The following is a 26483-nucleotide window of genomic DNA, read 5'->3' on the forward strand; positions in this document are numbered from 1 at the left end:
ACTAATAACAATTGGCCCATTAGCTCAGTTGGTTAGAGCGTCGTGCTAATAACGCGAAGGTCGCAGGTTCGAGACCTGCATGGGCCAACAAAATTACTACAAATTTATATCTTTTAGAATTTTTTTATACCAGGAAGCATATATCACAACTGACTTCATTTGCATTGTATGCTCAAAGCTCGAAGTAATGTGACCCCCATCATTCTCACCCTAAAAGTTTATGTAATGTCCACCTTCTTCATGTTTTAGCGTTCCTCGGGGCCCGGGCATCCCTCACACTAAGTCGCTTGTTTATATCCAAATTCAGGAGGCCGTAGAAGAACTCATCAATTAAAATGAGGGTTTTTACCTACCTACCTATTATCTTTGGCTTGAACAAGATCAACTAGTTTTTGGATGTACAGTGGACCAACAACAATAAATTATCGATATTTTAATATGTGTTGGACCGTGAGGGGGAGCTTATTGAGTTGGATCAACATATTGGATCAACATATTAATAACAATTGGCCCATTAACTCAGTTGGTTAGAGCGTCGTGCTAGGTCACAAGTTCGAGACCTGCATGGGCCAAAAAAATACTAAAAATTTATATCTTTTAGAATTTTTTTATACCAGGAAGCATATATCACAATTCAATCTCTTATTATTATAGTTTACCTCACACTCTTATTATATTTAACGTAAACATTTAGCTAACACTGAGGTGAGGGTTTGTGTATCCTCAGACCAAAGTCCTTTGAAACTGACTTCCTTTGCATTGTATGCTCAAAGCTCGAAGTAATGTGATCCCCATCATTCTCACCCTAAAAGTCTATGTAATGTCCACCTTCTTCATGTTTTAGCGTTCCCCGGAGCCCGGGCATCCCTCGCACTAAGTCGCTTGTTTATATCCAAATTCAGGAGGCCGTGGAAGAACTCGTCAATTAAAATGAGGGTTTTTATCTACCTATTATCTTTGGCTTGAACAAGATCAAATAGTTTTTGGATGTACAGTGGACCAACAACAACAAATTATCGATATTTTAATATGTGTTGGACCGTGAGGGAGAGCTTATTGAGTTGGATCAACATATTGGGTCTTAAACAACCAAATAAGTGACTTTTAACACTACATCTTTAGTGCTTGGATCCGTTTCTTGTATCTAAATCGATTACTCATGATTCCCGTATCAATGAATATGATCAACATTTAGTTGTTTGCCTTACTATATACATTTTTTGCACATAAAAATTGTAAACTCTCTCAAAATTCAATATAACTCGTCATATTTATAATAACTTTCTAATTATCTTTTTCTTCCAACTATGTGAAACTTCTTGATAAATGATAAGTATCTACTTTAACACAACTTCATCTACCAACATGGTCCAAAATTAATTAAAGTTTGCCAAACCCATCAAAAGCGTGTCAAATGGCTTAAAGCAATTATAAGATGGCCCTTTTGTTTCTACTACTTGATGATAATAATAACAAGGAAATTAATTGCATGTAAACTGTGTGGTGAATAGAACACTAGGATTGTACAATCGATTTGTAGGGCATGGAATATTAAAATCAGCATTCCTTTCGTACAAAAATACTAGTAGGTGTGTGTAACCAATGGTTCGTGGTTGTCCACCTTGTCTATAATTAATTTAGTATGGAAAACAAAAATTAAGAGTTACTATTTTATAAAATTGTTTTTTATTAGTACGAGAAAGATATATAGTTGAGAGTATAATTAAAAAATTAATATTAACGTCCCAAATTCTAATTCAACTGATAAAAATGTCGAAATGGTGAAGTTAGACAATGTGAGCGGAATTCGAATCCTGACTCCTTTACTTATATGTTTAAGTTAAGTTTTTAATGGTTATTATTGTTTCGTATATTCACTCAGAAAAATAATATTAATATTTTAATAGTATTATAAAACGACTTATAATTTAAGATAAAATATTTCTCAAAACGACTTATAATTTAGATCGGGGAGTAGTATATTTGAGTTGATTTAAATACATGTGATTCCTTTATTGGTGAACAAGGACAATACAGAAATAATCAATAAATGATATTGATCATCATGTATATAAATTATAAACCACAAGTCATGTTTTTCAAACACCCATACATTTCGACAATTGGTCTTTTTTTTTCTATGTTGCTGATAACCCTCTCAATCTCATTGAAAAATATTTTTTGATGGTATATATCCTACTAAAAAATATTTTTTGGTACCGTATTTTTTTAACTGATAATGTATTTTGTCTGTACCTCTCATCTTAAAAGATCGGGCTGTTGGTCTAGCATTTGGAGATTGAAGGTTCCTCCAAAGGTTAAAAATCTTGTGTGGCGAATATGTCGGGGATGCTTCCCAACTCGCGCACGACTTAGAGATAAAGGAGTTCAATGTCCACCGAACTGTGTTGTGTGTGATGATAATTATGAAGATACTGTTCACATTTTATTCACATGTCCTTTGTCTATCCAAGTTTGGAGTGCGAGTGGCCTCTGGAATAGAGTTGAAGGTGCTGTTAACACAACTAGTACCGCACCAGAAACCATTTTTCTGCTACTGCAGCAGTTAAATTTGCAAGAAAGTGCTCGGATGGCGGCAATCATGTGGAGTTTATGGAAACACAGAAACCTCAAACTCTGGCAAAACACTACAGCGACATGTGCTCAAATAGTAGAAAAAGCTATGCAACTGCTTGATGCGTGGGTGCAGGCCAATAACAGTAACATGTTAACACCGAATTCTGCAGATATGGCAGCAACAGAACATGGTAATTCGGCCGAATCCAGCAGAAGCACGGCCGGGCTGATGGCGTGTAAGTGGGAGAAACCGACACAAGGGAGGTACAAGTGTAACATTGACGCGTCGTTCACGACTCAATTTAATCGAGTCGGTATTGGCATGTGCATCCGCGACGACGAAGGTAGATTTGTGCTCGCAAAAACCATATGGAAATCACTGATATGTAATGTGGATTTAGGCGAGGCGCTCGGTCTTTTGCATGCTATCCGGTGGATTCAAAATCTGCAAATTGATAATGTGGACTTTGCTATGGATGCCAAAAATGTTGTTGATCAATTCCATAATGAAGGGAGTGTTTTAACAGAGGTGGGGGATGTGGTAGAGGAATGCAAACGTCTATTTAGTTTATATTTTGAAAAATCTCGTGTTGAGTTTACGAAGAGACAAGCGAATGAGGTAGCTCATGCTCTTGCAAGGGTAGCCCCATCTCTAGCTAGCTCTAATATTTTCATTGATGTACCAACATGTATTCGTGATTTAGTTATGAATGAAATGCTATAAGCAACCGTTATGTCAAAAAAAAAATGTATTTTGTCTGTTTGCGTAACACAAAGGAGAAGATCAATTATCTTACATTTATATTTTTTTTAAGCAATCTTACATTTATATTTTTTTTAAGCAATCTTACATTTATATTTTAAATTATATCTTAAATATAAGAAAGACTATCTTACATCTATGTATGGCGCTAAGTGGACTAGTGTTATTGGCCAGTTCGGATAGAGTCCAATGAAGAAAAATTATCTTTCCCGCCCCTCTCCTTCTCATTTTCATTTTTACCCTTGCGTAGAAAACTTTGGATGTATTCTCTGAAACATTTTGTCGGTAAAAATAATATTTGAATTAGGAAAACTTCAGAAAATACGTTTTGAAGTTTTTTCGCGAGGATAAAAAAGGAAATTCGGGGGAGGGGGGGAAGAGAGTCTTAGGAGGGGGAAAGATAATTTTTCTCCAAAGAAATGCTTTGGTTTTTCTGGACCAGCCTTATGAATCCCAATTCCACTTTGAAGATTTCTCTCTCCACCCCTTCTTTCTTTTCTACCCCTCTTTTTTTTTTTTTTCATTTTTGCCCTTGGATAAATATTGCAGAACGCGTTTTTCAAATTTTTTGTGCTTTGGAAAAAAACTTCAGAATGTGTTTTTAAAAAATTTCCCGAATTTAAACTTGAAAAACTTTAGAAAACACGTTCCGAAATTTTTATACAATGACGAAAATGAAAAAATGGAGGGTAAAAATGGAACACGGGCTGTGGGAGGAAGAGAAACATTCTTCCACTTTGAGCTGGACTGGCCCTTTTTCCCACATTATGCTAAAAAAAATTATTTCAAGTTTAATTTGATTTTTAATTTACACCAAAATAAAAATGTAAAATTCATATTTATCTTGACTTATTTTAATTTGTTTAGGGTAGTCTCTTTCTTATGTAAATTATTTTAGATCTGGAGAGACGTAATAATAAAAAACCACCAATTCTTTTATTTTATTTTTATTAAGTAACCATTAACTTCATTGAGACCTTACAAAATTTATGCATAATTGGCGCTGAACTTGGTAGGGAGTACCACGGTTCGATCCCCGCAACTGCATTTGGGAGGGGACTGAAACAACTTGATGCCAGAACTCACCCCCGAACTCTGGACTACTAGGGCCCCCTTCCCTTAGGAACCAGAGAATGAAACAAAAAAAATCAACCGCCTTATCAATCAATTTTTTATTTTTTACGGAGAGTCGGTTTGGCGAGCCAATCCTATAATTTCACAAAAATTATGTCAATCATATATTTTTATAGCTATACAGCACTCACCAATAAGGATAAGCGTGGCATACTTGGGGTCTGTTTGGTAAAAATAAGCTATAAGCTAGCTGATAGCTGAAAAGTTAGCTTATAGTTAATAGCTGAAAAGTTAGCTTATAGTTGATAGCTGAAAATGCTAGCTAATAGCTGAAAAACTAGTTAATTGAAATTAAAGTGTTTGGTAAAATTAATTTTTAAAGTGGTTAATAAATATAAAATGACATAATTGATAGTGTGTAGTTTCTTTTTTAGAGTGCGTAGTAATTAAATTAAAGGGTAAAAATGGAATAAAGTGTAAAAAGCTATAAGCTCAAACGCTACTTGAAATAACATATGAAAAAAAGCTATAAGCTAGTAAAAAAAGTTGGTTACCAAACACCTCTAATTTTTTTATACAAGATTATAAGCTCGTATAATAAGCTATAAGTTAGCTTATTTATGTTACCAAACACACCCTTGGTTGAACGATAACTATTTGCATAATGAAATAATTTTGTTTACTCAATGAACTCAATTTTGTTTCTTTAGTATACTTCAGGGATATTCAACATTACACTTACAAACATATTAATATAGCCGGAGGCTACCCAACATATTGAATCAAATTTTATAATGATTCATTTTACGATAGATAAATTGTTGAGTTTAAGGTTTTGCATTATCAAACTTGTCGAGTTTTGTGGCAGAAAATAATAGCAGAGCTTCTCTAACTTAACACAGTTGTTGAGCATATACAATCAAGAAAAAAGAATAGTACTTTGTCTTGCCTTACCATCATCTTATCTTATATATATAGTACATAATCATAAATTTAGGGTTCATCAAATTAAGAAAAGAAAATAAAATAAAATTATTGAATGCATATATAATAACTAATTCTATCAAAATGTATGTTGCACATTAATATGCCACACAATAATTAACTTATTCTTCTTTGTAGGGTGTTTTTCTAATCTATTGAGTTTAATACTCATAGAATCAAAGAGGCTTTTTAACCCATTTACATCTTTCATTAATGCACTTACAAACATAATACATGTTCCAAACTTGTTCACAATCGGCATCATCTTCACAATATGGTTCATGATAATCTGTAAAAGATTAAAAAAAAATGTTACTAAAATATGATAAGAGATTGTGTACGAACTATGATGTAAAGAAATAAATTTGAAAATGATGAAAAAAATGACTTACAATCGTCAAATTTCGCTGCAACAAAAAGTAAGGAAAATAATAAAATCAAAGCATAGGCAAACTTTTGAATTTCAAGCATATTTTTTCCTTTTGCATGTAACATTTAGAATATAATTCGATCTCTTTTTTTTTTTTTGGGTACATTAATTCGATCTCTTTATATTGTATAAAGTTCATACTCTCCTATATATAATTAAATAGTTTTTAGTACTTGTGAAGTTATAAACACCCTCATAAAATTATACTCCCTTCGGACACAAATATAAGAAGAAAAAAAAAACTTCAAATTTTGGACACAAATATAAGCAAAAGTCAATTACTTTTAAACTAATTAATACTACTATTCATAATATACTCTTATTTAATCATTTCACTTTTCAAAAGTTTATATGATTTCCAAGGCATAAATCACTTTTTCAAAGGGTAATATAGTAAACTTAACTCATATTTTGCATTAAATCAAGAAAATTAACTACATTTAACAAAATTTCTTAAACACTGCGTAAACAATTATTTTTTCTTTTATTTGTGTCCGGAGTAGTCATTATAATTAAATATCTCTTTTAAGTACTAGACCAAAAATAAAAAAATCTCCTAAGTATATTAATGTATTGTGTTTGTCCTTTTAGCATACCTAGGAAGGAAGCCATATAATACTGTAATAAAGGGTTTTTTACTTCACATTTTATATTAGTAAAGGAAAAAAAATTATTTTATTTTTGTGTGTTAACCATCCGATTTTTATACGGAGAGAGCCATGATAATTTACACATTAGTTGAAAGATAAGTAAAGTCTAATAAAAAATTATTTATTTTAAGAATTGAATGCGGTTTCTTCTAAACGATTTGTCCTTATATGAAACTGATTTATTTTTTTATTTTTTTTTAACCTTTCATCACTCCTAACTTTTTCATTACTTTTTAACCTTTCATGACAATTAAAGGATATTTTTATTTATGGACCATGGTAAAGTTATTTGTTGGAATAACGCACTATTGGGTAAGAGCATGTTTATACACAAGTAGAACATCAATTTTTGGTCTCGTGAGCTTGACTCAGTTAGTAGGACATTGCAGGGGTCAAAGTTCGAATCTCTTCATTCCGCTTATTCATCTTAATAAGGGTGAAATTTCTAACTACTAGACAACATGATTAACAATAAAATAAAAAAAAACATCAATTTTTGTTTGGGAGAAGATATTTTTTGAAAACTAAGACATTGAACTCGAACTTATTAAGATAATTTGTGGTAAAAATGACCGTATAAAATTGTTTACATTAATAATTTGGAATACAGTGTAATTTCTAGTAATAATTTCCACAATTTTCCTCACAGGTCACAATTTCTCTGACTAAAACCTAACAAATAATGGCACTTGCCGTAGAAATGGGGCAAAGAGAGTAATAAACTGGTTAGCAAGTTCCTATCATCTTCTCCCCTCCACTTTTTAGTAGAAACGCAACAAATAAAAAAGATTAAAAAAAAAGAAATATTTTTTTGTCAAGATTATCCCATCATTTTTCTTCACCTCTCCTCCATCTACCTCGAACCAAACATGCCCTTAATAATATAAATTCTAAAGAGAGTGCAATTGTGATCTCTATTTTTTCATTCAAAAGAAACCACACTTTTTTTTATGAACACCACACTTTCTCTAATTTTGTAAGTTGTAAAATTTTGGACAAATCATTTATATTAAGCCTACTAAACCGTAAAAGTAGTAACAAGAGGTAAGAAAAATTGATTGAAATTCAATCTTTCGTGTACCTTAATATTAAATTTTAAATTAGAATATCATTGCCCTCATATGTTGTGGCTGCCACAAACATAGATATGGATTGGAAAAGAAAATTATGACATTTTGGTATGATAATATTGCATTAAAGTCATGATTATGACTTATGAGGGGGTAGCACTTTGCTACTCCTCTTTTGAAAAAAAAAATCACCATTATGAATTTATGACTATAACCATTTTTCTCTCTTCAGGTGATGGACAAAAAGTAAAAAAAAAAATATTATTTAAGGAAAGATTTTGAGAAAAATCACAAATTATTATTATTTTTTTTATATAAACAATGTTAGTTGTTAGTATTACAATGTTATGTTAGTTTTTTTACTCCTTTGTCAGAACTTGAACCTTAGACCTCCTGCTCTTTAACTCTTAGCTCAACCAGTTGAGCTACCTATCCCACCCCGAAATCACAAATTATTTAATTTTGTCAAACATTTTTAGCAATTGTTTTAAATCATTGGATTAAATAAAATAAATGAATCAAATTTGACATTTTTAGCAAAATATTTGATGTCAATTGATCATATCCCATAATAAAAATCAATCATTTCTACGGGATCTATTAATATATATTAATTTGAAGGTCCATCTTTTTCTTTTTGTAATTTTTACGAAATCTATATTTTTACTCTTATTAATACGATGATTATTTTTTCTTAATTACTACCTAAACTTATATTTCTTTTTATATATTAATATGGGATCTATTTTATTTTTGTAATGTATATTGTAGCTTACATTTCTACTCATATATTAATAAAAAAAATTAAAAATATTCTATGTGGCTTATATTTCATCTCATACATCAATATAGGCCTATTTTTTATTATAATTTATACGGGAACATATATTTATATTTATGCATTAATACAAATGACTTTTTTTAAATAATTTCTACTTAAATCTATATTTTTGCTCATATGTTAATGGGGAGACTATTTTTAAATTTCGACGGGAACCTATATTTCTATTTAGATATTAATACGGGATTCAATTTTTTTGTTAATTATATTGTAGTTTATATACTCATATATTGATACACATAATTTTTTTTTTTAATTCATATCCACCTCAAATTATTTTTAGGAAACCTCACAGTATCTTCCATATATCCCATGGAGAAATTATTTTCCATCAACTTTATAATTATTTTGGTGGAGAAATACAAACAACAACTATGATACATTTTTTATTTGATAAAAAAAATACGATATATAGAAATCTTCCTAAGAAAATCTATACATAAATTTTACAGTTAATTTTTATCACATAGTATTATTTTAATTATTAAATTATATAAGATTTTAAATATTTATGTGGTTTTTTTTCAGTTTAAAGTAAAATATATTATTTTTTTTTACTTAATTAAAATATATTATTTATAAGTCAATTAATCTACAAATGCATTTTTATCCATGCTTGACACATGTCTAAATACTAGTTATTCTTATATGGTGACATGACTAAATATAGTGTTTTAGTCACACTCAATAAATGTTAATTTTTTATGTTATTCTTTTAATTAATTCATATATAATAAAAAAATTGTATATTTTTAAGTGTATGTGAGTTAGTGAGTGTGTCTAAAATTAATACTTATGTGACCTGATCACACAAGAATGTTATCTCAGTCTATGTTACACGGGTACTCCGTTTTAGACAAAGTACCGGCATCGGGTATCGATATGTGTATGTTACTCCCATGATACGTATCCTCAAAGTACCGAGTTTTTTTTTTTTGTTTTTTCATGCAGGTACACACGTGGTACTTCCGGGGTACGCGCGTAGTACTCTCCAGGTACACACGTGGTACATATTTCATCAAAAACTATTTTTTTTTTTTTTCAACACTTTCCAATCCCATTCTTTTTTTATTATTTATTTTTTTTAATAAAGATTTACTTTAGTTTAAAATTAGAATCAATCCAGTCTCCTTACCTTTTTATTTATTTTTAAAAATAGAGCCGTATAGTCTTACTACTACTCATAATTTCCTAAACGTGTAAACCACAATATAACTACTTTTAAAATTTGCTATTTTTTATGTTTAACTATTTGCTTTAAGAAAATAATTTTATTATTTTAACTATATAACTATATTAAAAAAAAAATTATACGAGCGTACTCGTACCTTAGTTTTTTTTAAAATGCCGTACCACATACCGGTACCAGTACGGTACCGTACACGCACCTGTACCAATACCGAATACCGATACCGTACCCACACCTATGCAACATAGATCTCAGTTTGTATAACATTTGAAAACTTTGGGGTATATTTTGCTTTTAAGTTATTAAGTTGTAAAATTTAGGTATTAATTTGAATATTTACGAGTTTGTTGTAGTTATTGCTGGCATTGTTCTCTCTCTTCCCATACATCTCTCTCTTTATTTCTCTCTCTAACTTCCTCTCAAATTAATTTGAATATTTTACAATATTATTAAATTTGTTGTTATTGTTGCTAATGTTGCAACTACCCTCTCTCTCTCCCTCTCTCACTCACACAAGCACACTCTCTCCAACTCCCTCCCCCCACCCCCTCCTTCTTTCTCTATCATGATCAATTAATATCTATGACGTGAAGTGACGTTGATATGTGTCACGTATTTAGTTAAGTACATATCATCGCCACAAACAAAATAAATAAAGGTAGAGACAATTTAATAAAAGCCACTCAATTTCACAATCTTACTGTACTTGCTACTTAAAAAAAAAACTCAAAAAAGTACTCCCTCCGGTCCTTTTTATAAGAAATATTTTGTAAAAAAAATTGGTCTGTTTTATAAGAAATTTTGACCAATTTTTAAATGTTTTAAATGTTCAATTTCATTTATACCCTTATTTATTATGAGAGAGAATTTAAAAATAATCAAGTTAGTTGAATAAAGAGGAATTAAATAAGGGTATACATGGAATAAATTTAAACAACTATATTAAATGCGTTTCCTTGATAAAAATGACCGAAGAGAGTATTTAAGAATTTTACAATTTCAAAACAGTAATTGACTATTCACCTCTTAAATTCCATAGAGATATAGTACTTTTTTTTTTGCAATTTCAGAGCAATATTTGCTACTCAGTACTCACTCACCCTCTTAAAATCTACATAGAAATACATTTTCCACACATTTTCCTTACACTTTCTCCAACTAAAACCAAACAAAGTACTTAATACCCCTTCTTGCCGTAGAAAGGGGGAAAAGAAAGTAATTTCGTGTCACCTTCCCGCCTGACTACCTTTTCGTGAACACTAGGCCATACGAACTCTATCTGTCAACGTCATTCATTTCACTCCAAATGCTGCTGACGTGTCACCAACTACCCAAACCTAATCCCTAACCTCCCTTCATTTTCCTTCATTTTCATTTCAGCGTCAGAGCAAACAAAAAAAAAAAAAAACAAATAATCGCTTAAATAAAAAATCGCTTATCAATCTCACCGCCGATGGCAAACATTCCACCGGAGTTATTCACCGACATACTCTCCCTCTTACCGACGCAATCCCTTCTCCGATTCCGATCAACTTCAAAATCACTTCGTTCCTTAATCGATAGCATCAACTTCATCAACCTTCATCTCAAAAACTCTTTCAATTTCAATTTCAGCTTAATCCTCCGTCACAATTCCGATCTCTACCAAATCGATTTCCCTAACCTAACCACCTCCGTTCAACTTAACCACCCTCTCATGTGTTACAGTAACCGTATAACTCTCTTCGGTTCATGTAACGGTATTCTCTGCATCTCTAACATCGCCGATGATATCGCTTTCTGGAACCCTAACATCCGTAAATATCGGATTATTCCTTATCTTCAACTTCCTCCTCGTTCTGAATCCGATACTACTCTCTTCGCTGCTCGTGTTCATGGATTCGGTTTCGATTCGGTCACCGGAGATTATAAACTCGTTAGAATCTCTTATTTTGTTGATCTACAACACCGTACTTTTGATTCTCAAGTGAGAATTTTCAGCTCGAAATTGAATTCATGGAAAATTCTTCCGAGTATGCCTTATGCTCTTTGTTGTGCTAGAACTATGGGTGTTTATGTTGAGAATTCTCTTCATTGGATTGTTACTCGGAAACTCGAACCATTTCAACCGGATTTAATTGTTGCTTTTGATTTAACACATGAGATTTTCAATGAGGTTGATCTTCCTGAACTAGGAGTAGTTAATACTAACAATGAAATTGATGGTTTTGACGCTGAGAATGCGAGTTTTGAAATCGATGTTGCGGTTTTGGGTGGATGTTTATGTATGATTGTGAATTATCAAGCTACTAAAGTTGATGTTTGGTTGATGAGAAAATATGGGTGTAGAGATAGTTGGTGTAAATTGTTAACTTTGGTGGAATCATGTTTGATTTTACCTGTGAAATCTTTGAGGCCTTTATGTTATTCTAGTGATCGAAAAATGGTTCTATTGGAAGTCGATCGTAAGAAGCTGTTTTGGTATGATTTTAAGAGTGGAAATGTTAGTTATGTTAAAGGAATTCCTAGTTTGAATGAAGCTATGGTTTGTGTTGGAAGCCTTGTACCACCTTCTTTACCTTTTGATAATTATAGGAAGGAGAATCAGCTCAAGTTGAGATGCGAAAGTATAAGCAAGAGAAGGTACTTGTTATAGTTTATCTGAATTTCTTATGTGTATAAGTTATATTAGTTCATTGAGCCCATCATATATATGATATTTGTATTTGAACTTATATTTAAGGTCAAATTGAATCACCTTCCTTGTATAATTTGTTTATGTAAATGTTGTTATATGTATTTGATAGTGTTTATGTTGATTTCAAGAGTAGCAAACAATGAATGATGTGTTGTATGTTAGTTTAAGAGTTCACCTTGTGACTAGCTAAAGTCGATCCTCCTCTCATGGGGGAAGAAATTAAGTTAGACAAAAGGATTTGCAGGATTCCGTCTTTTGAAGAAAATTGTTGTCTAGAAATTTGCACGCCATGAAATTATGGCATAATTTATTTCCAAAATTTGATTTTTTATCACTATTCTTTTGTGATATTGTCGAGCTTACTTCAATGGAATTCATGTTTTTCATACAGGGATGACTTCTTGTCCCAAGGATTTAAATTGACATTGTAAGGGAGTGAAGGAAGAACTGGTGATGTGTAGCTGAAACAGGATGTTCAGGTTGTGTTTGGGGATGGAAGGAATGGAGTTCCAGTGCTCCACCCATTTTTATCTATCTTTTTGAATGGTGTGAGATCACACTTATGTAAAAATATCATATGATGGGAACCCCGGTGGAACCATGAATGGGGATGACCTATGGTGAACGAAAGGCCTGCGAAAGTGCAACAAAAATCTCAAAGCCAGAATAGAATATTGAAGATGAGGAAAAAAGAAGGTGAAGATCAGATACAGATACCAGATGTACATGACTTCTTTCCTTTTATTTGGTGTATCACTTGGTCTATAATTGTGAGTAATCCTACCGCACCGGTTATACAAAGTGTAGAAAAATTGCCTAGAAGCCTGTATAGTGTAAAAAGTAGTGACTAATTTTATTATCTGTGTGAGTTTGTATGTATGCATGTTAATCTGGTTTTTACCATCAAGTGTAATGAAACTTTTACATTTGACAACCTTACACTAATTGTATTTATGCTTTGTTTGCTTGTGAAAACTCTTGTCAACCAAACTAGTTGTGCACTACTTGTGTGACCCATCTACATTTTCCTCCCTGAAAATCTATTTTTGCTCTGTTTCATCAGTGACTTTGTAACCGTCTCTGATAACTTCACCGTCAAAATGCGGCATTAGATTTGCGTTGTTTCAATCATGATTTTGATCATTTTTCTCAATGTTTTTCAATCTATCAATGACTCTTGGAGCTTGCAAATTAAGGATATAACTCTTATTTTAGGCCGGCAAGTCACCCTTTGCTCTTCTCCTTGTATCAAGCAAGTCAATTAGTATTTTGATTTTTTCCATTAGTTGAAGTTTAATTTTGATGGTTAGTCAAAGGCTTTTGGCACATTAGGTTGTCGTGGTATTGTTTTTGCCCGTTCATTAGGAATACTTATTCTCTATATGTTATTTTCATGGTGTCATGGCAACAATAAAAAGGGAAATGCCTTTTGGTACGAACCATGTATACAAGAAACACGCGAATGACGTGGCCCATCTCAGTTTTTTTTTCTCTAATTTTTGTTTTCTTCTTACAAAAAATCCAAAAAGAAATTGGGGAAAAGGATGCACTTTGAGGAGCATCACCGTCTCCCTCAATCTCTTTGTCACATCTGATGCCGAATAAAATATTGTCTGATTTCCAGTTGCAGATAGGTTTTGATTCTTCCTGCGGAGGTTTTTGATCAGTGGAATTGATACCTGAAGAAGTTTTGATGGCTAAGATACTAACTGGATCTATTGAACCACGATGGTGAAAGAATCGAAGTATTCGATTTGTAGATACAGAGAAAACTTCCGTTTGTTTTTTTTTTTTTTTTGTAGATGCAGAGAAAACTTCCATTTTTGGATTGTTTATGTCTATATTGTTGATGAAATTGATTCATAGAGATGCAATTGCCCACAAGCAAATATCTTATAGAACTTATAAATACATGAATAACAAAGATGCAATTTATTGTACTGATATTGTGAAAGTTGCTTTAGAAGAAAGTTCAGTAATTTGAGTAAGGGGATGAAGTGTTGGATTGATCAGAGGCTTGGTTACAAGGCTCGGAGCACTACACGTGAAGATGAGTGAGTTGGTACTTAATACAACACGTGACTGACCATGCGTTCTTGCCTTTCTTATGGTGTTCCTTCGTACCAAATAGCACTGCTTCAATAAAAATTACCGTCAAAATAAAAAATAAAATAATGTAACAATAAAAATTGACTTCTATAAAGGCTAGTTCAATTTTTGGCTCAAGATCCACTTATAGAGGTTTAGACTTTTATTTAAGTCAAGGACTTGAAGAGAGTGCTTGTGCTTTCAAGTGGTAGGATTTATCACCTGATTTTGTTAGTGATGATTTCATGGTAATCAATTCAAATAAGGGATTGATTATACTCCCCCAATCATATCTTTTTTTCTCATTTGTTATTCTTCAAACTAAATATAATAAATCTTAAGCAATTCATTTAATTTTTACAAAAATTTAGTCAATATTAGATTCACATCTTTTTATAATAGAAATATTAGATTAAACTTGACCAAAAAAAAAAAGAAATATTAGATTAACATCTTTTTGAATATTATAAAACTTTATACACAAGACATACATTTTACAAGTAAATGAAAGAAAATTTTAAAATAGATGATATATTTCATAAAATTATTATTTGCATCTTTTTATTTAAATAATTAATTATTCCTTCCACTAGAGATAATTATATTGTAAATGTGTCAAATACTCCCTCTAGTCCATATATACAGAATAATATTGATGTATCTAGACTACAATATTGTCTATATACATCATTTCTACAATAAATTAAATATGTGCGTGTATATATATATAGGGGTTTTCTAACTTATACCCTAGTTAGGTCTAAGTTAGCAAGGTGCACCTTTTCAATTGGACCAAAATACCCATTCTTTTTAATTAATTAACCAAAATACCCATCAATGGAGGCGGATCCAATGTCGCGCGCGTACCGAAGGACCATGGTTACAGACCGTTGATTTCCATCAGACAGAGATCTGATCTCATCAAGACTGTCTGATCAATCCGACAGCCCAGATCATCCTGATCCATCAGATTCCAGCGCATGCGCCACACTGGATTACACCCTGGAGAGAGAAAAATTTGCTTTTTAAAAGTAGGACACGTGTCACACAATGGTTGGCTGGACGTGATTTTTGTTCATTTAATACTTTGAACTCAATTATTTCGTTGTAAATTAATTTTTTATTTTTTATTTTTATACCAAAATTCATAATTTTTTTTTTCTACAAATAGAGACTTGGTTCGTTTGATTTGGACACCGAAAAAAAAATGCAATTTTTCACTACCTTAATCTCATTTTTTGTCTACTAAATACGTTACTTGTGTGTTGTAATTTAACACGCACCACTCAACCAACTCACTGAAACCATTATACCAGGAAAATAGTAGATAATATTCTGGAACTTTTGGTATATTTTATGAAATTTTTGAGACCTGAAACTATTTTTAGTTAATTAAATGAGATAAAACGGTAATTAAAAACTAGTGTTTGCTTCTGAAACCATTTTACTGGTAGAATGGTTGCACATAGTTGTATTCTGAAACCATTTTACTGGTAGAATGGTTTCAATGAGTAATTTATTAATTGTGTTTGCTTCTGAAACCATTTATCTGGTACAATGGTTTCAGAGAGTTGTAATCTGAAACCATTTTGCTGGTAGAATGGTTTCAGTAAGTTGATTATTAGTTATTTGCTTCTGAAACCATTTAGCTTGTAGAATGGTTGCACATAGTTGTATTCTGAAACCATTTTACTGGTAGAATGGTTTCAGTGAGTAATTTATTAATTGTGTTTGCTTCTGAAACCATTTATCTGGTACAATTGTTTCAGAGAGTTGTAATCTGAAACCATTTTGCTGGTAGAATGGTTTCAGTGAGTTGATGTAAGGTAGTGAAAAATGAGATTAAGGTAGTGAAAAATTGGGTTTTTTTTTCTGTGTCCAAATCAAACGAACCAAGTCTCTATTTGTAGAGGAAAAAAAAATTATGAATTTTGGTATAAAAAAAAAAAATTAATTTACAACGAAATAATTGAGTTCAAAGTATTAAATGGAAAAAAATCATGCCCAGCCGATCAGACAGCGACACGTGTCCTGCTTTTAAAAAGTAGATTCTTCTCTCTCCAGGGTGTAATCCAGTGTCGTGCACGCGCTGGAATCTGATGGATTCGGATGATCTGGGCTGTCTGATTGATCGACAGTCTTGATGAGATCAGATCTTGGCTGTCTGATGGAAATCAACGGCCTGTAACCATGGTCCAGCGGTACGCGCGCGACACTGGATCCGCGTCCATTGATGGTAATTTGGTTAATTAATTAAAAAGAATGGGTATTTTTGTCCAACTGAAAAGGTACACCTTGCTAACTTAGACCCAACTGGGTCTAAGTTAGCAGCCCCCATATATATATATATATATATATATATATATATATATATATATATATATATATATATATATATATATATATAAAATATATGGGGGCTGCTAACTTAGACCCAGTTGGGTCTAAGTTAGCAAGGTGTACCTTTTCAGTTGGACAAAAATACCCATTCTTTTTAATTAATTAACCAAATTACCATCAATGGACGCGGATCCAGTGTCGCGCGCGTACCGCTGGACCATGGTTACAGGCCGTTGATTTCCATCAGACAGCCAAGATCTGATCTCATCAAGACTGTCGATCAATCAGACAGCCCAGATCATCCGAATCCATCAGATTCCAGCGCGTGCACGACACTGGATTACACCCTGGAGAGAGAAGAATCTACTTTTTAAAAGCAGGACACGTGTCGCTGTCTGATTGGCTGGGCGTGATTTTTTTCCATTTAATACTTTGAACTCAATTATTTCGTTGTAAATTAATTTTTTATTTTTTATTTTTATACCAAAAATCATAATTTTGTTTTCTCTACAAATAGAGACTTGGTTCGTTTGATTTGGACACAGAAAAAAAAAACCCAATTTTTCACTACCTTAATCTCATTTTTCACTACCTTACATCAACTCACTGAAACCATTCTACCAGGAAAATGGTTTCAGAGTACAAATCTCTGAAACCATTCTACCAGCTAAATGGTTTCAGAAGCAAACACAATTAATAAATTACTCACTGAAACCATTCTACCAGTAAAATAGTTTCAGAGTACAACTATGTGCAACCATTCTACAAGCTAAATGGTTTCAGAAGCAAATAACTAATAATCAACTTACTGAAACCATTCTACCAGCAAAATGGTTTCAGATTACAACTCTCTGAAACCATTGTACCAGATAAATGGTTTCAGAAGCAAACACAATTAATAAATTACTCATTGAAACCATTCTACCAGTAAAATGGTTTCAGAATACAACTATGTGCAACCATTCTACCAGTAAAATGGTTTCAGAAGCAAACATTAGTTTTTAATTACCGTTTTATCTCATTTAATTAACTAAAAATAGTTTCAGGTCTCCAAAAATTTCATAAAATATACCAAAAGTTCCATAATATTATCTACTATTTTCCTGGTATAATGGTTTCAGTGAGTTGGTTGAGTGGTGCGTGTTAAATTACAACACACAAGTAACGTATTTAGTAGACAAAAAATGAGATTAAGATAGTGAAAAATTGTATTTTTTTTTCGGTGTCCAAATCAAACGAACCAAGTCTCTATTTGTAGAAAAAAAAAATTATGAATTTTGGTATAAAAAATAAAAAATTAATTTACAACGAAATAATTGAGTTCAAAGTATTAAATGAACAAAAATCACGTCCAGCCAACCATTGTGTGACACGTGTCCTACTTTTAAAAAGCAAATTTTTCTCTCTCCAGGGTGTAATCCAGTGTGGCGCACGCGCTGGAATCAGATGGATCCGGATGATCTGGGCTGTCGGATTGATCAGACAGTCTTGATGAGATCAGATCTTGGCTGTCTGATGGAAATCAACGGTCTGTAACCATGGTCCTTCGGTACGCGCGCGACACTGGATCCGCGTCTGTTAATGGGTATTTTGGTTAATTAATTAAAAAGAATGGGTATTTTGGTCCAATTGAAAAGGTGCACCTTGCTAACTTAGACCTAACTAGGGTCTAAGTTAGAAAACCCTATATATATATATATATATATATATATATATATATATATATATATATATATATATATATATATATATATGACCGGAGGGAGTACTAATGTCAATATTTATCTTGATCATAATTAAAAAAATTGGTTTATCATATGAGTCTAAGTCTAACCTAACCCAATCCAACCGTCATTGCAAGTGAACTACTATAAACTATTAAACCCTATAAAAAAAGATTGAACATTTGTTATGGAATATTATTATTATTATTATTATTATTATTATTTAGTTACCGTGAATTAATATTTTAGTAGAAATAAATTATCAATATACACACATGATAAATGATTACTATTTAAAAATTAGCAATATTATTTAGATATAATATATTATAAAAACCTTAAACACAGCATAAATATTTTTTTTTGGTCAAACACAGCATAAATATTTTACAAGTAAATGAAATAAAATTTTAATATAAATCTTTACTTTAGTCGTAAATAAATCTTTTTGACCAAAAAACAAAGTAAATAAGTCTTTACTATAATGGTTCGTTTGGTACTTCCTCTAGTCCTTAATGTAAGAAAAAAACTAATTTTTAAAAAATGAATGTATTTAGTTTATAATATAGTTTAAATACAGTCTATAATATAGTCTAAATACATCAATTTTTTGTAATATGTTTTTCCTCTCATTTTTTTTCTTTCCATTTTACCAAACAGACATTAAAATAAGGAACTGAACAGCACAACTTCTGCTGTACTGTGTTTGATTTTAAAATTGTTTCTGGTACTGGACAAACTGGGGGCCAAAGGACAGGACAAAACTTGAAATTTTTGTCCCCCACAGAACCACGGGACAACTTTTTGTCCTCAGCACAAGTTGTCTAAAATACCAAAATAACCTTTTATCCACCAAACATCATACAACACAAAGTTTATTCAACACCTCAAACATTTATCCTGTGTTGTTCTGTCTTATACTGTACTGTCAGGGCCGGTTTTGGGCCAGGGCAAGCTGGGTCCGAGCCCAGGGCCTCCAAAAAATTGGGGCTCAATTTTTTTTTATTAGCCCAACAAATCATAGTATTGGTTATATAGTTTTCTGGAGACAATATTACAAGAGAAATCCAATGGCTCAGTGGTGCGTGGATTGTTGCTAAGTTTCTAGGGTGATGGGGATCCCGTGTTTACTTTGTAGTTTTTTTGTTTACTTTTTAGCATAATATGTCTATTTGTTTTATACTTGTTCGGAAATGCTTAATGTTACGGGAAAGTGAAAATAAGAAACACACGAAATGATCTTGGCCCTATATTTTATCAAGGCACGGTCATGATTTCCGTTTTTCACGCAACTGATATTTTTTAGTTTGTTTAAAGCAGAGCACCTAGCCATTCTTGTTTTTCTTGCGTATCTTCTTTCGTAATATATAGCAATTCCCATAATTGTTTCCTAATGAATATTATAATAATTTAATTTATTAATTATCTTTCAATTTTTTATTTATCGGTTCAATATTAACGTTGCGAAATATAACTTTTTTTTTTATGTTAGTTACATAGATAAATAATTTTTTTTTTTAACATCAAAAGTTTTATTGCAAATCCTCAAAAATGGCATAAGAAATACCAATTTTGATGTTAATATTATTTACAATTCAGATAAATAATGATTTTTTTTAAAAAAAATGTATTTATTATTTGGGATCCATTTTTATTATTTACCCTGAGTCTCCAAAATCTCGAAGCCGGCCCTATGTACTGTTCTTTGCAGTATTTATATTTTTCACATCAAACGAAACCTAAAGTAAATAAATCTTTTACTCTATCTTTAGTCCAAAAAAAGAAGAATCTTTACTCTACTTTTACCCGAATCCTCGCGTAAAATTAGTCTTGGCACCAAAGATACAGTAGTAGTAGCATAAAGCTTTTTATAACACACGCAAGTGACGCAACAACTTTTGTTTCATTATTTCATCACTCGCTCCGTAACCGTCACCGATCACTTAGCTTCTAATTTCTCACTCACGCCGGTGAGGGTTATTATCGTAAATGTCATCACTCATCATTCACCATAACCCTCACCGTCGCTTATATCCACCAACACACCACCAATAGCTCCGCCGCAACAACAACTACACCTCCTCCTCCAAAGATGAAAGAAAACACCAAAACGACGTCGTCGAGGTTCCAATTCTTCGTACGCTGGAACAGTAACTCCTTAGTGATTCATGCTTCAAGAAAAGACACAGTGGAATTGCTTCTCAAGAAACTTTCATCCAAAACCAAAATTCCGATTAAAGAATTACGATTAATTTACAAAGGAAAACAGCTTCAGGTAGAACAGAATCTCGGCGAATGCGGCATCGAAAACGATGAAACTCTTCAATTGCTCGGATACTTGAGGAGTACACAGTGTCCTCAACTTTGGGGAGCAACAGAATTTATTGCTTCATTGATTCTCAAACTTTGTAGAGGTGAAAATGCGAATGATCCTTTCAAATTTATTCAAAGTCACTTTAGAAGTTACATGAAAAAATCTGAATATTTTGATGTTTTTATGTTTATGAAAATTCCTTCATTGTTGGTAGAACTTTATATGTCGCCCAATGCTAGTAATAAAAGCGTTGCTGATTTGTTGATTAAGGAATTTGTGCAAATATGTTTAGACTTGAAGTGCAAAGAGGTGCAGGTTTTTTACCTTGAAGCTCTTTTGCAGTTTTGTGAATTGCTTAGAGAGGTAGGGTGTAAGTGTGATGATCTTTTGTATGTTTTTTGCCGGAATGGTTTTGCAACTCTGTTGGCGAATGTTGGTGGTGTTACCCCCTTTAGGAATTATTCTAAATGGAGGGTTTTGTTTCGTGGTATTTTTTTCTGTGTTTGTGAGACTTTAGAGGTGTTGTTGAGTTATTTGGATTTGAGTATGAGTTATCCGACTAGTGAGGGGCTTTCATGTAGTGTTGTTTGGGCTTTTGTCAAATTCTCGACACCTTTGAGGAATGGAATTGCCGAGAAACAACCAGCATTCGGTGAATATGAGAATGGAATTTGCTATGAGGAGGATCCTTCAATTGCAGGAGTAGTTGATCAATTTCGTAATGTATTTATTCAGTTATTGACCAAAATGGACAAGTGTTTTCAAGTCATGGAGAATTGCTTGGTTAACAAGGAACAAAGAGAAGGGGGTGGGGATGTTATCCATAATGGGCAGTCTCATTACCTTTTAATCCTGAAGGAATTGTATCACATATCTAAGCTATATAGCGGGGCAGAAGTGATGTTTTGGGGAGTTTTGTTGCGTCGAAAAAGTATGCTATCTCAACTGATTGTCCGGTTTGCGGATAAGAAGGATAATCATAGGTGGGTACTTGAGAACATGAGTGTGACCGATTTTGAATCCAGGAGGCATTTGGCGATGACACTATTCCCTGACTTAAGACATGAATTATTGGGATATGAGATGCTTATTGGCAGGTCTGATGTTTTGGCCGAATCTTTTGAGTACATATCACGAGCTAAGCCTACATCTCTGGAAGGAGGTTTATTTATGGCATTCAAGAATGAAGTTGCTACAGGACCAGGTGTTCTGAGGGAGTGGTTTGTTTTGGTGTGTAAGGAAATATTTAATCCAAAAAATGCTCTTTTTGTGGCATGTCCAAATGACCAAAGGAGATTTTTTCCTAATGCTGGTGAGTTTCTTCTGTAATCTGGATATCTAATGCATAATTTTTTATCTTCTGTTTGCCATGCATTCAAAGTATTTTCGATGGCTATTACATTGTTCCCGTGTCCTTCGAAAGAAACATATATTTGAAAAGATTTATAGAATGTTTACAAAATGATATTACTTATTGTTATTTTGATTTGTTCTTGATTTAGGAGTGAGTCTGTGTATCTCTATAAATAGGGATTAGAATTGATTCTTTTGTATCAAGCTACTATCGAGTCCGTGTTAATAATATTCGAAGTTCCTATTATTTTCTCTCTTCTTTTACATAAAATCTCACAAAATTCAACATGGTATCTAGAGTTTGGTTCGATCCTCCTTGAACCGTCTCACCACTATTATGTTGTAGAATTCCCAAAGTTGGTAATATTGTAAGAGTTTTTTCTCTTTTCCGAGCAAGGTTCGAAATCCTAGTTCTTTGTCTTCGAGTTCAGCCACTGTCAAGGCTAACCCTAGTTTATTTTTCTGTTTGGGTTTTTGGGTGTCCAAGTTTGATCCTAAAAGACCTCGCCAACAGATTCGCCAGAGTCGGATCGACCAGTCCCCAAAGCAATGCATGTTTCCGCTGACGTCAGGCCTGCCAGCACGTAAGGGCCACACGCCACCCTCCAGACCACCGACAAGCTCACTGTTGGTTCTGTTAGACTTGCCTCCTCTTCCTGGTTTCTGTTGGAACCACTTCCAGTCCGTGGGTCCCACGTTTGAAGTGTGTTTTAGAGGTTTCTTTGCTGTTTCATAGATTTTTTTAATCATTGTGAACATGTCCGGGTGGCTTTTCTGCTGTTTTGGTCTTTTGTCACTGTGATTGCATCCCAATGTTTGTGGATTCAGTATTTTAGGTCCTTCGTAACAATATTTTTAGTTTGTTGTGCATATTTGCACATTGCTCGTTTATTTTGTATGTTTCTTAATGCTTTGCGATGTGTTGTTACTAGTTAGCATTTCTCTCTGAATGAATCAGCTGCTGGAGTGAGCACTGACCTAATATCGTTGCAGTTTAGCTTTTCTTATTGATGAATATGAATCCTTATTTTAAGTGATTTTAAGCTTTGAGCAGTTAGTTCTACTTAATGGTTAAGCTTTTGATCATTCGTTTGTTCCCAAATTGGGTTTCTTGATTCTTCGAGAGCAAGTGTTGAGACTTTTGTATCAATCTACTATTGAGTCAGTATCAATAACATTCAGGTTCCTATTTTTCTCTGTCTTCTTTTACATATATCTCACAAATTCAACAATGATAACCTTGTAACAAAAGGTTGTCAGGAATTGATCAATCATAATCACATGTAATGTACTCTGCCCATCTGCTGACTATGGTAACTGCTCTTAGGCAATGACTGTTTATGTGTTCAAGGGATGAACTTAGTTATTACATAATTCTATGCTTATTTTTTCTCTTCCCCACTAGTTTGCCATATCAAAGTGACGTTTTTTATTGTGAGTCGAATAACAATTTTCCTGCAACCCAACCCTATACTAATAACTTTTCAACTTAAGAAATGACTGTTTATTGGGATGCTAGATGGCAGGCCAAAAACTTGACATCCAAAGTTCATAGCATCGTTATAACGGCATACTGTTTTTTTTATCTAGGATTTATACATATCAAAATCTGCATGATAAATTGAACTGCATTGAAAGAGATAGGAAGGGAAGAAAAAAGAGTTAAAGTGGAATGGTGATTGGCTGCCAGTCCACCTATATCAACTCTGGATTGTGTAATACTTACATATCTTATCATTAGCATTTTGTCACAAAACTTTAGTTTCCATCGGTTAACTCTGTATCGGGAGACATTGTGTAATACTAGTATTTGATGTTTTTTTTCTGTAATCTTTTATCAATAGATATTATTGTTAATATTGAAGAGCTTCTGTGCAATCATATTTAGTATATTCTTCTTTTAATTGTCTGCAGCATCTAAGGTACATCCTCTACACCTAAAGTACTTCAGCTTCTCTGGACGTATGATTGCATTAGCTTTGAAGAGTAAGGTGCAAGTGGGTATTTATTTTGATCGTGTGTTTTTCAAGCAATTGGCTGGAAACTATATTACTTTAGAAGATATCCGAGATGCCGATCCTATAATGTATCGTAGCTGCAAGCAAATATTGGAGATGAATGCTGATTATATTGATTCAGATGAATTAGGACTGACATTTTCTATAGAGGTGGAAGAATTAGGACACAGGAAAGTGATTGAGCTTTGCCCTGGTGGCGAAAGCCTTGTTGTGGGTAGTAAGAACAGGGAGAAGTATGTTGATCTTCTTATACAGAATCGTTTTGTGACATCCATATCTAGGCAGGTATCACATTTTGCCGCGGGTTTTGCTGATATTATATCTGGCTCAAGGCTAGAGTTCTTTCGATATTTAGAACTTGAAGATCTTGATTGGATGTTGCATGGAAGTGAAAATGCCATTTCTGTTGAAGATTGGAAGGCACATACTAAGTATAATGGCTATAAAGAGAATGATTGTCGGATAACTTGGTTTTGGGAGGTATGTAGGATACTGATCTTATGTAATCACATTCTCTTTACCTTTATCTTCACAACTTGTTATTTTATTTTCCACTCTTCACTTGCATTTTTTAAACTCCTTGGTGAGTGTAAATTTATTATTCTATTTTCATATTCAGGAACAAACTAAATCAATTCCCCCCTATATGAATATTTTATATGCAGAAGTGGCTTTATTGGGAAACATGTATCCTGCTACATGGTGCTCTCTAAGGCTGTCCCTGTTTCCATGTCCTCTAATCTTGATTACTTTTAAAGTTTCCCCATTTCCATGACGAAATTTTGTGCCTTGTTTCGACATAAAACCACTTTTGAAATCTATTTCTCTCCTTACCTGGTCATCAGTAATGCTAGAGTTCTATCATGTGCTTGTTTAAATTATTCATTTTTTCTAGCGCTGTTTGGATCAAGTTTTGATTTGATACATTCTGTATAAATGTCTCCCTTTAGTTCATTTATGCTTCCAAATAGTAACATACTTTTGTTACTGATGCATGAAATCACAATTTTAATATTTCGTTTATAACAACAACCATAAATACCATGCTCTATAATAAATTGAGTTCAGTGATAGACTATTGAACTCTAAACTACCATAGTACAGCTGTATTTACCTTTGCATAGTCTTGTTAAAATCGATGTTATGAAGAATTCCAAAATGCCAGAATGTAGAATTTTCAATACTTCCATGTTATATGTTCACATACAATAAATCTGCATAGTAAGTTCTTATGCCTTTTTAAAGTATCATTATTCTTATTAATTTTTTTTTAAAAATAGTTTAAGTTACTATTTGAAGTAAAAGCCTGTGGTTATTGAAACCTTTGAAATGATTCTTTCTGGAATGTTTTTAAAATATCTCATCATTTAAATTTGCAAGGAGATGCTACTTGGTGTTAACTTTTTTAATATCGTATTCTATCATGAAAACTTGGCAGATCGTTGGGAGAATGTCGGCAGAGCAAAAGAAGGTTCTACTGTTCTTTTGGACATCTGTGAAACATTTACCAGTTGAAGGTTTCCGTGGTTTGGGTTCCCGTCTATTCATTTGCAAATCCAGCAAATCTGATAATCACTTGCCCTCATCTCACACATGTTTTTACGAGCTGTGCTTTCCAAAGTATTCTTCTAGGGCTATCATGCAAGATCGCCTTAGAATCATCACTCAAGAACACATGAGCTGCAGTTTCGGTACTCTGTGAATGATTAATAGAATACACCTGCAATTTGGCTAGAAGTGATTTTGAATCTTTTGATTGCACATAGAAATACAATTACTCACCTTTGTACAAATTTAGGATAGGATTATTCTTTTTTGTTTTTTCTTTCTCGAAATGATAATCTGAGAAGGCTTTCTAGTTCTGTTTCTCAAATCAATTCGGGGTAGCAATGTAGTTGATCTTCTGTGAAGTGTTTATATGAGGGGTCAAGAAAACAGGATTGAAGGAAAGAACAAAAGTTTTGATGTTTGGTCATTTTAGTAGATAGCAATGGCTTAGCCATGCTTTGACATTTAAGTTAGGACAATCATGCTCCAAGAGAAACTCTTCCCCATTATTAAGAATTAGCATTAACATTAGCATTTTGATAATTCCTACAATTAATTTATCATTCTTTATTCTTCTGGTGACAATGTTATGGAAGCAAAGCAATTCTTCTTCACTCTAAGATGTGTGGAGAGATGCCTGTTTTCCGAGAGGTCACTTGGTTGAGGATTTACTCTTCAACCTCGAGGTACTCGATTCAAGACCCGGCACCGAGAAAGATGTATGGAGAGATGTTAACTTATGACTGTCTCACTCTGTTAAATCTCAAGTAGGTGTAGTGGTTTATGTGAAACAAATTCTTACCTAGTATTTGTTAGGAGTTAGGTAGTATATAATATACTGAT

The 26483-nt window shown here is 32.8% G+C and overlaps 2 protein-coding genes, 1 long non-coding RNA gene and 1 other non-coding gene across 4 annotated transcripts; 3 read left to right on the plus strand and 1 right to left on the minus strand.

Moving 5' to 3' along the window:
• Positions 1-13: 13 nt before the first annotated feature.
• On the plus strand, positions 14-87 carry TRNAI-AAU. The gene has a single exon. It is a non-coding gene; the product is annotated as a tRNA-Ile (tRNA).
• A 5349-nt stretch (positions 88-5436) lies between these two features.
• Positions 5437-6008, minus strand: LOC123899328. The gene is made up of 2 exons (XR_006805566.1): positions 5791-6008; positions 5437-5687 (listed from the first exon to the last, which is right to left on the minus strand). It is a non-coding gene; the product is annotated as an uncharacterized LOC123899328 (long non-coding RNA).
• Positions 6009-10859: 4851 nt separating this feature from the next.
• On the plus strand, positions 10860-13259 carry LOC123898287 (F-box protein CPR1-like). Its single transcript, XM_045949202.1, has 2 exons — positions 10860-12200; positions 12647-13259. The coding sequence occupies exons 1-2, from the start codon at positions 11032-11034 to the stop codon at positions 12684-12686; spliced, it is 1209 nt and encodes a 402-aa protein (XP_045805158.1). The 5' UTR covers positions 10860-11031; the 3' UTR covers positions 12687-13259.
• Positions 13260-20262: 7003 nt separating this feature from the next.
• On the plus strand, positions 20263-26183 carry LOC123896780 (E3 ubiquitin-protein ligase UPL5-like). Its single transcript, XM_045947151.1, has 3 exons — positions 20263-22033; positions 23989-24572; positions 25531-26183. The coding sequence occupies exons 1-3, from the start codon at positions 20500-20502 to the stop codon at positions 25792-25794; spliced, it is 2382 nt and encodes a 793-aa protein (XP_045803107.1). The 5' UTR covers positions 20263-20499; the 3' UTR covers positions 25795-26183.
• Positions 26184-26483: the final 300 nt, after the last annotated feature.

This window comes from Trifolium pratense, linkage group LG7 (assembly GCF_020283565.1).
Source record: "Trifolium pratense cultivar HEN17-A07 linkage group LG7, ARS_RC_1.1, whole genome shotgun sequence".
NCBI classification, from domain to species: Eukaryota; Viridiplantae; Streptophyta; class Magnoliopsida; order Fabales; family Fabaceae; genus Trifolium; species Trifolium pratense.